Source organism: Artemia franciscana, chromosome 9 (genome assembly GCF_032884065.1).
Source record: "Artemia franciscana chromosome 9, ASM3288406v1, whole genome shotgun sequence".
NCBI classification, from domain to species: domain Eukaryota; kingdom Metazoa; phylum Arthropoda; class Branchiopoda; order Anostraca; family Artemiidae; genus Artemia; species Artemia franciscana.
The window spans coordinates 38,340,474-38,355,415 of NC_088871.1; the positions used below are offsets into that span (position 1 = coordinate 38,340,474).

Below are 14,942 nucleotides of genomic sequence, written 5' to 3' on the forward strand. Positions count from 1 at the left end.
AGTGTGCAAGCTAATAAAAAAAAACGCAAAATCCACAGTCACGCGCTATAGGCGACTTTAACTGTGATTTGACTGATAAAACGCTCCCCAGAAGCCAGCTCCTTTCCTCTTCGTACTCTTTAGTTGACAAAAATGAATCCTATACCTATATTGGCCCCAGTTCTTCAACTTCGAATCTCGATCATGTTGCTTCTTCCTTTCCTATTAAACAAGCTGCTCTCCTTCGTAAAGGCTACTCCTCTCACCACTTACTTATTTGTGTCAAAATTAAGTGTAATATCGAAAACAAAACCCCTGAAGAAGAAAAAAGGGCTTTATGTTCAAGATTGGAGTCACGTTGATTGTCAGTTATCCATGTCCGAGTGTGACACGTTACTTAACAAAATCAAAGGTCCTTTTCACCTACTTAGCTCAGAATGCAGGTCTTATATAAGTGAGTGCGAGATCGAAATACAGCTTACGAGTTATTTTGCAGACATCAACCACGCGCTTCGATGCGCGGAAAAGTGTGCAATCCTTTCTAGACATGTTCACAAAAAGAAGGAAGTCAGTGACTGGTCAAAAAATCCAAGTCTTGTTGCAGCTTGCGATTCAGCTAAATTGTGGCTCCGAATCTGGAACAAATCCGATAAACCGCGCTCCCGTATAGTAAGCGAATTGCGTTTGAGGGCAAAAAGAAAGTTCACAAGAGCCATTAAAGATCACAGAATAATTCTGATTAAAAAAAATACCGATGATAGCTAGTGATCTTCCACTTTAGTAGAAAAGTTTGAAACGCGATCAGACTTTTTGTCAGTAGTATCATAGAAAAAAGCTGGATTGATTATTATAAAAGTGAGATTTCGTCATTTGACCTTGTTGAGAGAAGTAAATTTGAAAAAGAGCTTGACGCCGTATGATATTAAAATTATTGTAAAAGGATTAAGAAAAAATCATCTACTATTGTTGATTTAATATCTGCTAAACATTTCGAACATTCTAGTGATCTTCTGTTGCAATATCTTTCGTTACTTTTTCAAATGTCTATTTCTTCTGGTATTATGCCTCAACAGTTTTGTATTGGTCAGATTACGTCTATACCCAGAAAAGGGAAAAAAAAAATCTCAATGATTGTCATCCGTATCGGCCTTTAATCGTTTCTTGCACTTCTTTAAAAAATTTTAATTCTATTATTCTTAGAGATATATCCCAAAAGTGTTCTGTGTCTGCGCATCAGTTCAGTTTTCGGAAAGGACTTAGTCGTGAAAATGCTCTGTTACCCTTTTTTAAGGTTCTTGCATATGTGGATAATTCCAGAAATTTTCTTCTTCTATCCGCTTTGGACATAGCCAGAGCATTTGATCGGTGTACTTTTGCTTGAATTTTGGTAAAATCTCTAAAGAGAGGGGTTGAATTTTCAGTTATAAAATATCTTCGATGCATGTATAACCATCTTCGTGCCAAAATAAAGTGCGGCTTAGAGCTTTTCAATGTGCTGAAGGGCGTTAGATAAGCATATCTCACTTCCCCCAAGCTTTTTATTAATTCAGTCATTCCGGTCCAAAGTTCTATTGAGTCCACCTGTATTTACGGCAGTTTGGACGTGCCATTGCTTACGTACGCAGATGATGTTCTCAATCTGAGTCGCACTTTCCCTGATTGTGAGAGCACTTTCTCAAAATTAGAACAAGAATATCAGCAGATTGGTTTAAGTTCAAAATTTGATAAAACTGTGGCTGTTGGTTCCAACCTCAAAGGATGCTCTCATAAACCCCTCAAACTTGCTGAGACTTCATCCCCTCTCTGAAAGCCTTACTTACCTGGGGATGCCCATTGGAAGTTCAATTAAAGAAACTATTAAGCTTATCCAAAATCCTGAAAAAAAGACAAGGATCGCTTATGTGTCGCTTGTCTTTAATGTTACATACCTTAGTCGTTTCCATCTTTCTAAACTTTACAATAGTCTAACTGTGCCTCATCTTTTCCCTATATCTCTTATATGACAACTACTTTCTCCTTAAAAAAAAACTTTTCACCGTATTTATTTCATATTCACTAATTTTTTTGCATATTCCCCCTTGGACCAGTAAGTCTTTTTGTCCCAATAATTGAAACTTATCTTTCCAGCTACAATTATTGATAAAACAGTGAAAGATTTAAATTTTCTGCCAGTAAACTTAATTACGATTGGTCTTCTCTGTTCTTATGATTGTAAAAATTGTTTATTTTTGTTCAGTGTGTAATTTTTCGTTTTCGTTTTTCTGTTTTTTCTCCCTTATGTTGTGCTCTATCACTTAAGGGCTCTGTGCCCTTTTTTGTTTTGTCAGGTTGTAAATAGATTGTATTGCATTAAATCAAACTTGTTTTATTTTAGAAGCCGAAAATTATCTCTACAAGTCATGAATATGAAGCGTGTAACCTTCTAAACTGCAGCAACATCCTTGGTACTTGAATTATTTTACAGAAATTTAGTATTTATAGCTTGAATAGTTCCACTGTTTGTTCAAGAGATATTAAGGTAAATAGATTTTGAATTTTAAGTGAAAGAAAAAACAATACTCAAGGAAAAAAAACTTACAAGAACATCATCATCCTTTTTCTCTTTTTTCTTCAGAACTTCTCTTCTCTTGTCTTCTTTATCAGGGCTATCTAGTAATACTTGGTCGGTTTCAGAAGATCCTAGAAAAGCAGAATAAATGACTTTATCACCAGACGTACAGTATAGGTGATGTTGGGTAACGAGAAAATTAATCAAATGAATAGCTTCATTTACCTGGGTAGTATTATAAGTAAAGATGATGGATGCAGTGAATATATAAAATTGGGATATCCGAGGCGCACGGTGTTTTGCAGTTGAAAAAAGTCTGTAAGGATAGAAAAATAAGTCGACGAGCCAGGGTTGCCATCTGCCGACTTATAGAGTGCAAATCAAGGCCAGTAAAGAGTGATTTTTGCTCAAAAAGAATACAGGTCAAAAAAATTTCGCAGGAAAATGCCCAAATTTCACACGAAAAATGTGCAAGTTGGCACTACGCTTCCTTGGCTTAACTGCAATTCTGACGAAGGTGTCAACTACTGACGTTTGAAACGAATAAAATCTAACACTCAAAAAGTGATTTTGATTCTTCCGCATCCCCCCTCAGGTAAAAAAAGAGTGCATTTCACAAGAAAATTGTGCAAGTTGGCAACCCTGCTACGAGCTCAGATTATAATACTGAAAGCCACGGTAATCACCGTGGTCAAGTATAGCTCTGAAACGCAGGTGCTTCGAAAGGCTGAGGAGAATTTGTTAAATTGTTTTCCTTAAGAATTTCCCAAGCCCTAGACAATAGCTCTAAGGATAGTTGTAGGTACCCATTAGACTTACTGAATGCCAAACAGCAAGTGTTTTTAGGGCTATAATGAAAGAAGGATTAAAATGGCTAGGCCCTATTTTACAGATGGAGGATGACAGATTGTCAAAGATTAACAATCTGGCAAAATCTAACTTAGATTGACAAAAAAGATTGGCTGTTTGACTATCCGTTTCGAACGAAACGAAAAACAGGCTGTCCACGAATGAAGAGGTCATTTAAGGAAAGATCCAAATAAAATTACGACACGGAAGGGGTGTTAAATTCACTGGTTCCCCTCACCTGATAGCCTAATTGATTTTTAACGAGTCAAGTTAATAGTTGATCTACTGAAATGAACTGCACGAAACAAACAAATCTCAATTCGAGAATACGATTACCGATTACGAGATTACAGAGATTACCGATTCGAACACTGCTAAAAAAGCATAATCTTAGTTGGATATGAAAAAATGTTCCTTCAAAAATGTGGACGGCAATCCTCCGAATTTGTACTTTGCCTAATTTGGATCAGGTAGTCATATATTTCGAGTATTTATCAAAGCCAGGCTTGATTCAACATTACAAAACCGATAGACAGTTGACATCAACCTAAAATAGTATCAGCTCGAATGAAACCTATAGTATTCGTCGGGTTAAAATACAAATTCCTCTGCTAAAGAAAACTGACAAATTGAAAAAAAAAACAACAAGATAAAATCAGGATTTGAGAACTGCTGGGATAACGAAATCTCAACGCGACACTCAAGAAAAAATGTTTCTCCTAAGAATGTAACGACACTTCTTCAGACTTGCAATTTGAATAATTGTGAAACTGTAGCCGTACATTTTGAGTATGTATGAAATGGAATATATACAAACTTACTTTTAGTTCCTTTCATTTCGGTCGAAGAACAGACATAGCTTGCTTCTCCACTTGCAACCATGGCAGATAATTTTGCGTGATCTGCTGTGTTCACTAAAAGCATCCATTTTCCATCTTTTGATCCTTCTTCAACACTAGATATAAAACGTATTCTTTAGAGGAAGAAATACCAGAATATTTAGCTTAAACTTCTACAGTTAGACTCCTTAGACAGTTTAGAGTTATCTAACAATCTCAGCAGTTTGATTTGTTTATTTGATTACGAATACCGTCATGAAATATACCATCATAATTAGGACTTACTACGGATTTTATAATTTGCCATGTTTTTTCAGGGTTACCTTCACAAGATTTGAATTGATTACGATAGTAGCAGATTAGCCTACAGGCTTCTTTTCTTTCTCTCTAGAATAGAAAACCACAAAATGAGCTTGGCTGAATATAAGCTCGGCTGACCACAACTGAAACGTATTCTTGGCAAAAAAAAATAGTTTTTTATTCAGATGCTTCATTTGGTTCCGGGTCGTACAGAACTGATTGGTGATATCTTCGGGACCCCTAGATGTCTGCCTTTTTATAGATTATTGTTCAAAACACAAACTTACATACTTATATTGCTTGCAATACTTATTGATTTTGTAATTCAAGCAGAGAAAGCAGACAACTAGACCCTCAGCATCAACACTTCGAAATCGAGCTGCCGGTGATATCACTCTTGCAATCCACTGCCAGGATGGTATTCAACAAAATCAGTATGAACTAGTAGCAGATGCTGCCCCTACTGGCCAACAAATATATTTAGATAAAAAAAAGTATGCCAAATTGAGTTATAGAAACCCTGCCTGAAGGCATTCAGCACGAAGATACCCACATTGAAGAAGTAAAGGATTTCAAATATTTTTTTAGCTCACTGACCCAAGATGGAAACTTTAACAGAGAAGTCAGGTTGCACATAGCTTATGTAAGTGCAGCATTTTCTCAGCTGAGTAACGTTTGTAAAACCAGAAGTTACTCCAAGAAGCTGAAACTCACATTATTTAGGAGTAAAGTACTCTTCGTACTTATGCATGGCTGCGAGAAAAGAACGAGAAACGAATATTCAGCCAATAAAACAACTGCTTACGTAGAGTCCCAACGATCCACCAGACCGACAGAGTGACGAATGCCCAGATAAGGGCAGATACTGAACAACTACTAGTGATCAAAACAAAAAATGGAGTCAAGAGATCGAGATACTGAAGCTTTATAATCCGCATGAATGAAGGACACCTCCGATACGATGTATGATGTTGAACCCGCCCGGTCTTTGAAAGACGGAAAGACAGCACAGCAGTAGGCGTTCCTTAGAGAAAGAAGTAGCATGTCTTCAATCTACAGTGACCGAGCTCTGGTCCCCGGCACATTGTCGGCTGTATTGGAGGTCTACCGTTGCTGCCTTTGGCACTTCTAAGCGTTTTGCACTTCCGAACATAAACATGCTCTGGAAGATGGTTTAACTGGCTACAGACCCGAGAAACAAAAATGTTCCAGTTAATTCTTCTGTTCACAACTGGGGGATACAACTTGTATGGTTGTTGCCTAATGGATCTATAATGTGAAACTCTTAAGAACCCATACTCGGGCCAAATGATCATTTCGATAGGATATACTCAATGTATTCATCAAGTCAGCCCTAGCCCTACTAAATTGCAAACTTGGAAGGTGAAAGCTATGCATTCACCGACTGCATGGTAATTGCTCGCCTCTGGACGGTTTCCATGTGTAGCCTATCAGAATGGTTTATTGAATAGCATACACTAGACCAATACTCAACAATAGGCTTCACTAATTTCTAATATAACGTTTAAGAGCTGCGTAAGTTCAACTTGCAAAACCTATGTTTCAGAATATTGTCAAAGTATAAAATGAGGTTCTTGTGAAAAAATATTATACATGTAGTCTGGCTAATAGTTATGTAGTTCTGTTGCAATATTTAATAAACGGCGTTGTGATTTTCGGCCACAAAGATTGGCGATACAAAAAAATCAAAGGAGGACTGTACAAACTGAAGTTGCTTAAATTCAATAATACAAGGTTTTGTTTTAGTAACTATATAAATAAAAAAAACTAATTTTTTTAGCTGAAAGTAAGGAGCGACATTAAAACTTAAAACGAACAGAAATTACTCCGTATATGAAATGGGTTGTCCCCTCCGCAATCCCTCGCTCTTTGCGCTAAAGTTTTTAATTGTTTTAAAAAGTAGAATTGTGGCAAAGAGTCAAACTTTAGCGTAAAGAGCGAAGGATTGCGGAGGGGACAACCCATTTCATATACGGAGTAATTTCTGTTCGTTTTAAGTTTTAATGTCGCTCCTTACTTTCAGCTAAAAAATTATTTTTTTTATTTAATTTCTGAACGTTTTTGAATTAATGCATGTTTGGTTTTGGCTCTCCGCACATAAATTATTAAAATGAAATTTGTATATTAATTCTTTTTTTGGCTAAATGGCTTTCTCTTAGTTTTGATCAGACGATTTAGAGAAATAAGGGGTGGAGAAGGAGGTCTAGTTGCCCTCCAATTTTTCGGTTACTCAAAAAGGCAACTAGAACTTTTAATTTTTAACGAACGTTTTTATTAGTAAAACATATACGTAACTTAAGATTTAACTTACGTAACAAACTTTCATAATCTTATATTTTTATTATGTATACGAGGGGGTTTGTACCCTCGTTAATATCTCGCTCTTTACACTAAATCGTAAGTTTTGTCCCAATTCCTTAAGAATGACCCTTGAATCAGGAAGGCCGTAGAATAAATAGTTGAAATTACTAAAAAATACTTTAGCATAAAGAGCGAGGTATTTATCTCCTCCTAAATACCTCGCTCTTTATGCTAATTATTTTCAGAACCCCTTATATGCGTAATAATCTCTGTTCGTTTTAAGTTTCAATGCTACTCCTTCCTTTCATTTGAAAAAACGTTTTCATGTTTATTTTTCATTGCTTTCTTATAATAATGCTAGAAAATCCTGCGCCCTTTTCATTGAATTTTTCTTCCCCCATGACAGATTCCTCCAAGGAAAGACCTCCAACATAGCCCCCTCCCCTCAGCCCCACCCCCAAACAAAATAAAATCCCCCTGAAAACGTCTGTATACTCCCCAATAACCATTACTATATGTAAACACTGGTCAAAGTTTGTAACTTGCAGCCCCTCCCCCAGGGATTGTGGGGGAGTAAGTCATCCCCAAAGACATAGTTATTATGGTTTTCGACTATGCTGAACAAAATGGCTATCTCAAAATTTTGATCCTTTGACTTTGGGAAAAAAATGAGCGTGGGAGGGGGCCTAGATGCCCTCCAATTTTTTTGGTCACTTAAAAAGGGCAGTAGAACTTTTCATTTCCGTTAGAATGAGCCCTCTTACGACATTCTACGACCACTTGGTCGATACCATGACTCCTAGGAAAAAAAAAAAAAACACGCACCCGTGATTTGTCTTCTGGCAAGAAATACAAAATTCCACATTTTTGTAGATAGGAGCTTGAAAATTCCACAGTAGGGTTCTCTGATACGCTGAATCTGATGGTGTCATTTTCGTTAAGATTCTACGACTTTTACGGGGTGTTTCCCCCTATTTTCTTAAATAATGCAAATTTTCTCAGGCTCGTAACTTTTGATGGGTAAGACTTAACTTGATTAAACTTATATATTTAAAATCAAAATTAAAATGCGATTCTTTTGATGTAGCTATTGATATCAAAAATCCATTTTTTAGAGTTTTGGTTACTACTGAGCCGGGTCGCTCCTTACTACAGTTCGTTACCACGAACTGTTTGATTACCAGACCAGAGCTTAATGTTAATGAAATATGGTTTCCAACTGTTATATTTGAAAACCCTATTCAATAATTCAAAGAATGAGCTATTTGTTTCAAAAATAGTTTTGCGGAAGTGTAGTTCCAAGTTGTAATACTTATAAATTTTTTTTCATTTTAACTTATATAGTCCCTAAGATTTTCTCCAAAAATAAGAATCAAACCAAAAATCGAACTACAAAAATTTTTTCGGTCAATTTTAAATGGTTTTTTACAAGCCATTTTGACTTGGCTCATTCTATATATATATAAAAAAAAAAAAAAAAAAAAAAAAAAAAAAAAAAAAACTACAACCGCTAGCAATTCACAGCAGCAAACAGCCGCCTGAGACCAACAAAACTACAACTTCTCCTCCTACATCCCAATCTACTCAAAGTCTCCCTCTTTACACACACACCCCAAGAAGTTTCCACTTCCGTTAAATCTTTCCTTACGACATCCTTCCACCCTATTCGAGACCTGGAAAAAAACTGTATTCAAGCGTGTATAAAAACACCCAAATATTTTGAATTTTTTTTTTCGATCAAATAAATGGTGCATCAAAATTAATACCAGCGCTGAAGCTTCCTTTTGAATTTCTCTAGGAAGCTTCATGGACTTGGTCAAATTAGCCTCTGAATGATTCAAATAAAACAAAAGAAAAACATAATTAGACAAGCGAACAACGAAAAGTGTTACTTTTATTATCAGTTGACAACTGCAGTAAAAATAAATACTCAAGATACAGCTTCTTTTTTTTATTTTCTCCATTTTTTTGTTTCTTGTTTTTCTTCATTATTGTTTGTAAATTTCAATATTTTTGTTAAGTTTGTGAGTAAAAAAAAACACTGGTAAAACAAATTAAGGATTTGGCTAAATTGGCCTCTGAGCAACCTAAGTCGTGATAGAATTTTCCTTTTTTAGTAAGGCCATGTATAGTGTTTGATCCCAGCCTCCTTTGGGAAAAAAAATTGGCAGCGTAATTCAAAAATTTGAACCAAAAGTAAAAAAGGGCCAGATAACAAGGTTTAAAAAAAACGTCTTGTTAAAGGAAATCCAGATGCTTTGTTATGGCCTTTGTATGCCTTAAAAAACAATGTATAACTTAACAAAGCCCCAGGTTCAAACAGTGTGGTAAATGTTTTTTGGAATACAGTTAGGGTCGTATCCAAGAGTTTTTATATTCGGCGGGGGAGGAGGACTATAAAAAAAAAACACTTTAAAAAACGCATCAAAAATTTGATTTTATATTCATTTTTGTTACGCTTTCACGAGTCGAGCAAACAATTCGGGGGTGAATCAAACCCCTAAACACCTCCTAGACAGGGCCTTGAATATGGTGGCTACAAAAAAGACATAAAGTACGTAAGATAATGAGTTTGATTTTTAAAAGAGGGGAAGTACCTAGTAATTTCAGGAAAACTTTGCATAAGCCCCATTATAAGAAAAAGGATAAGAGTGAGTGTGGTAATTATAGAGGCATTAGGTCAACTTCTCTAGGAAGCAAGTTACTTGGCATAATGATACTTATTAGACTAAGATATGCTGTTGATAAAGTTTTAAGACAAGATAAGTGTGCTTTTAGGAGGGGGAGAGGATACGTGGAACAAATTTTCTAATAAATGAGAAGTGTTTGAATCATAAGAGCCTTTAATCCTAAGCTTTATAGATTATCAGCAGGCATTTGATCCAGCCAATAGAAGGCTCTAGTGTAGATCCTATCTTTGTATGAAGGTCGTGATAAGTGCACTAAAGTAATAGGTGCTGTGTAAAAGAACAATGTTACTGTGGTTAAAGTCGCAAGTGGGGTTAGTAGCTGGTTTAATTCGTTGGCAAAATGAATGAGTTTTTGAAGGCATTGAGGATTCAGGGACCAAGAACAGGTTTGAATATTAATTTCAAGAAGACTATGCCACTTAGACAAGGAATAAAGTAAGGCAAATAGGTGATTTTGGGTAAGAAGAAGATTGATAAAGTGGATAGCTTCACTAAGCTGGGTAGCATTATTAGTAAAGATTGTGATTCAGTGACGATGTAAAAAGTTCAAGAGCAAAGGTCCAAGGTTTTTTTTTAATCACAGTTGAGAGAAGTTTGAAGGAACGGGAAGATAAGTCTGCAAACCAAGAACAGAATATTGGAAGCCATGGTAATGATAGTGGTTGAGTAAAGTTCTGAAGTGTGGGCGATTCAAAAGGTAGAAGAAAATCGGTCGAATGTTTTCCAGAGGAGTTGTCCGAAGATAGTTTTAGCGACCCGTTGGGCTAACGGTCGGCTTGGTGCTGAAGCAGGCGGCTTGGTGCAGCGGTAAGTTGTTAGTAGTAGTAGTAGCAGTTTGACTAACCGCATTTTAAACAACAAGCTGTGCAAAAAAATGTGGTTTGATCCCACTTTCTCGTGCTATGCTGACATGGATAAAACGGTTTTTATAGATGAAAGATGACATATTTCCAAATATTGTGCTTCTTAGCAATCCATCTAGGGTGAAACAATTATCAAGTCGTCCCCAAATGGATTGGAAAATGGTGATAAGGAAGGGTTTTAAGAAAATCGAAACTTCATGAGAGGGGGTGAAGAGTGAACTTTGAGTAAATTGGGGTGGAAGAGGAACATACGCAGCTGTGTTGACCTCAGGCGGCTTAGTGCTGCAATGAGTCGTTAGTAGCAGTAAGAGTAGTAAACAAATGATAATCTTTAATAAGAAATCGATGATAGTGTCAAATTTTTTCATTTCTCTAGAAGAGTAATTTGTCTCCAAACTTGAAGGTTTTCCTTGAATTATGAACCAAGTAATCTAACCTGATTAGATTTTGAGCTGCAAATTTATGCAACAATGTTGCAAACTGATGATGAGGAATATGGGTTCCAGATCGTTTAATTGCAGCAGCACAGATTTGTCGAGAGTCAGTTGGTAGGTTCAAACTTACAGCTGCAAGAGCACAGAGACCATGATACTCGATCTCACCATCAGTTTTCACTAGTTGTAGTTGAACCTCGGGTTTCGATTCATCTGCAAGAATAATATGCAATCAACTTAATTATTAGACACTAGTTTGGGTTTCTACTTTTTTGAACTTGCGGTTAATAATTTTTTTTTTTTACCAGACAAATCAGACAAATAAAAATTTACATATTAACAAAGAATAAACTTACACTTTAACCTACAAATAAACAAGAAAAGAATAAATTAGGACAAAAAAATTGATAAGTTGATAGTCTCATAGCATTTGACCCTTGTTGATTGAGTGTTTAAAAGTCAAACTGACAGTACTTGTGGGTAATTTTTGTCAGCATCCTTTTGTTTTCTGTTTCTTTTTATTCACACTCTTCTTAGTGCACCTTTGTTATGCATAGACAGTAACAATGAATTATTACTATTTGGAGTCTGTAATAAAAAAAAAATAGAATCACTGGGGTTTTTGCCTTTCCAGTCCTAAATATATAGCCTATAATTCAATATCATTCGCTAAAAAAGAAAAGGTTGGGGTTTTCTACCCCAGCGGGAGTAGTAGCACTTTATTTATTAAAAAAAAACTCACCAAGTCAGGCTTTAACATACTCAGTGCTTTTACTTTCTGTTGTGACTAGCTTTTTCTTTTGTTCTCCCTTCTTTCTTCATTTTGAAACATGTTACTCAGATTTCTCTAGCATCAAACCTTCAGCATTTTTCTATATTTGAAAAAATACATGAATGAATTCATCACTTTTTGGGTGGTTTGGTGTCAAAAAAAGACGCTTAAAATCATAAAGAGGAACAAGATATATTTCTCCACAGTGGTGTCAAAGCGAATGAAGCATAATTTCCGAACCCAAATATACTCACATATGTGCTTCAATTGCATCTATCATTGATCAACCATAAATATCAGCTTTGAAAATTGACTCTTTTTTTAGCTGTCATAGGGAAGAATTATGTTTTACACAGGTAACTACATATAGGCTTTGACATAATTCTCATAAAAATGTCTTGCCAGAATACTTTCCAGAATACTATGAATTTTTAAGGATTTTAGGGTGTATAAGGTGGGTACAGAATTATCCATAGTAGAAATGTTGATTTTTGCTCCTTTGCCAAAAATTTTACTAATCCAAATTTATTCTAGTAACAAAATAGGTTGAGGATTATAATTGCGTTAGAGAGGAGAACTATTTCTTTTGAATATTTTATTTTCTTTTTTTCTTATCAGAGGTCTTTAGCTGGGGAACTGTAAAAGATACAATTCAGTTATTTTTTTCTAATATGGATATCATGAACTGAGAGCAGAAAACATTTCTTTAGAAAATTGTAAAATGTCCAGTAGTTTTCAGAATAAAATCAATTTTTTAGCCTCATAAATAGTATAAAAAAGCAAAAAAGAACTGTACTTACTCCAAAAAAAAAAGTTAGTATGGATTATGTAATATATGGCTCATGTGGAACAAAATATCACCTCTTCAAGGTTTAATGGAAATCATTTTGAAAAAACTTAATCACAAAATTTCATATTTTGATTTTTTTTTTTTTTTTTTTATGTAATCATCAATTTTGGTATCTAAATTCTTGTCATAAGAACATATAACATACGATGTTTCCAGATCTCAACCAAACTTGGTGGAAAACAATAAATGTACCGTCTGAGGAAGGGTTCCATGCCTGATGAAACCTATATTGCGTGGCAAGAGGCATCCCTAAATCCTTGTCATAAAAAAACTTGCTGGAAGAGGTTTCTGGTTGTGAATCAAAGTTGACAAGAAATTAGAGCTAGTCTTATTTATGATGATCATATGTCTGTATCCAATCAAACCTCTATGGAAGGATTCAATGTGATCTCTGTCAGGGTTCCCAATCCAATTTTGTTATCACACCATCTACCCAAAAAGGTAGTCAGACATCAGCCAAATTTGGTATGATGGAAGAAAAAGTGTCCTAATTGAGGCTTATTGGGTCCGTACCAGATCCATCCCTTGTGGATCCTTAAACGATTATCATCACAACATAGGGAGAGTCTTTGTACTGGGAACAATTTATTCCGTGTATGCCTCCAGCTCCCTCATGCTTTGTGATGAGGAAACAAAAATTCCTCAGCAGCTTCTGCATTCGCTAAGGAAGTTTTACCCATAGTTTAAAACTGGAAGCTCAATCAGTTTTTAAGGAAAGGCATTATTTTCACTACGTCCCATTTTGTCCAAAGTATGGAATAGGGCTCAATAGATGGGACAGGTTGTAACCATCCTTGGGACAGAACCTAATATGTCTTTTTGATACAAAACCCAATTATTTAATAGAGATATAACTTTAAAAATAGAAGAAAGAAGCACAAATGTGTAAAACAAGGATTAATAAAAACGCTGTTCATGTGTTTACAGTGTATCGAATGCTGATAGATCAAGAAAATCACTAAGTGTCCTGCATGTCTTGCAGTTTGCCCTGAAGGCTCAGTATTTGGCAAGAGAGTTGTGATCTCTTTGAAATTTTACCAGTACAAAGCATCAGTAAGGACAAATTTCAAGAATGGAGCAATTCTTTTGAAATACTGAACTTGTACTTCTTGTTCCTCTGTAAGTTTTGAAATGATTTCACCAAAACTGTGGTACTTCCTTCTGTTGTTTCTTTTTCAAGGACCAAAACAAAGTTGCCAACGTATAAAGCAGAAAAAGGAGGGCTCCTCTGAACTGAAGGTCCTTCTTTTGGATCTGCTTCAATTGATTCTGAAACACTACCCAAGTCAGAAACCTCATCTGAGCTTCTGTCATTTTTAATAAAGAGTGATTTCTTATTTTTTTGGGAGATAACATGATTACATGGCTGTCATTTTCTACCTGGATGGCTTTAACTGATAAGTGAGATTCGTGACTATCTATGATAAGTAGCTGGAACTTCTCTTTCCTTGGCTGTACAGTGAAGACAAAGTTATAGAGAAAGTCATTGAACATGGAAGCTTTAGTCCAGCTCCTGTCACTAATGCAGGCAACAGTGCTCTAAAAGGCTTCTTTGCTGTTTGCTTTTTCTTTGGGAAGACCTGTATTGGTGGTAGGGGCGGATCTAGAGCAAAATCTTGGAGGTGGGGGGCCAATGTGTCAAGGGTGCCGATGAGCAAAATCTTGGGGGCCCAATGTGACAAAGGTGCCAATAATTGACAAATTTATTCTAAAAAAGAGTGAAAAAAACAACAACATGCAAACAGGGCACTAGATAAAAATTACTGGGGGGAAGGGGGCAGGCCCCTTTCCCCCTGAGTCCACCAGTGATTGGTGGTTTTTTGTTTCCAGATGGTGAAACGCAGGCAAGAGTAGCCACTGTACGTCCACTATCTGCATAAGTTGCCCTTCTAACTTGACAGATTCCTATCTCAGCTTCAATCTTGTGTGACTTTTGTGTGGTGGTCAAGGCACCCTCATCCACATTCCATGTACTCTGGGGAAATAAAGCATACCTGGTCATAACAATATGTATTTTGAAGAAGAAAATAGTAAAATTGCAGCAGTTGAAACTGGTTGCACTTTTACTTTATTAGATAAGAAAACTAGTTTTTCTAATTGAAAGTAAGGAGCGACAGTAAAACTTAAAACGAACAAAAATTACTCCGTGTATGAAAGTGGCTGTTCCCTTCTCAACGCCCCGCTCTTTAGGCTAGAATTTGATTTTCTATCAATTCTACTTTATTAAACACTTTAAAACTTTAGCGTAAAGAGCGGGGCGTTCAGAAGGGAACAGCCCCTTTCATATACGGAGTAATTTTTGTTCGTTTTAAGTTTTAATTTCGCTCCTTACTTTCAGTTAAAAAAAAACTAGTTTTTTTTTTATTTAATTTCTGAACGTTTTTGAATTAATGCATGTTTGATTTTGGCTCTCTGCACATAAATTATTAAAATGAAATTTGCATATCAATTCTTTTTTTGGCTAAACGGCTTTCTCAGAGTTTTGATCAGACGATT

General features: G+C 35.8%; 1 protein-coding gene across 1 annotated transcript in view; it reads right to left on the minus strand.

Moving 5' to 3' along the window:
• Positions 1 to 14,942, minus strand: part of LOC136031384 (N6-adenosine-methyltransferase catalytic subunit-like) — a 56,110-nt gene that overhangs the window by 35,033 nt on the left and 6,135 nt on the right. Inside the window, exons 2-4 of the mRNA XM_065710906.1 lie at positions 10,827 to 11,037; positions 4,198 to 4,331; positions 2,558 to 2,658 (exon numbers count right to left, since the gene is read on the minus strand). Coding sequence (XP_065566978.1) covers positions 2,558 to 2,658; positions 4,198 to 4,331; positions 10,827 to 11,037 — 446 coding nt within the window. The remainder of the gene's footprint in view (positions 1 to 2,557; positions 2,659 to 4,197; positions 4,332 to 10,826; positions 11,038 to 14,942) is intronic.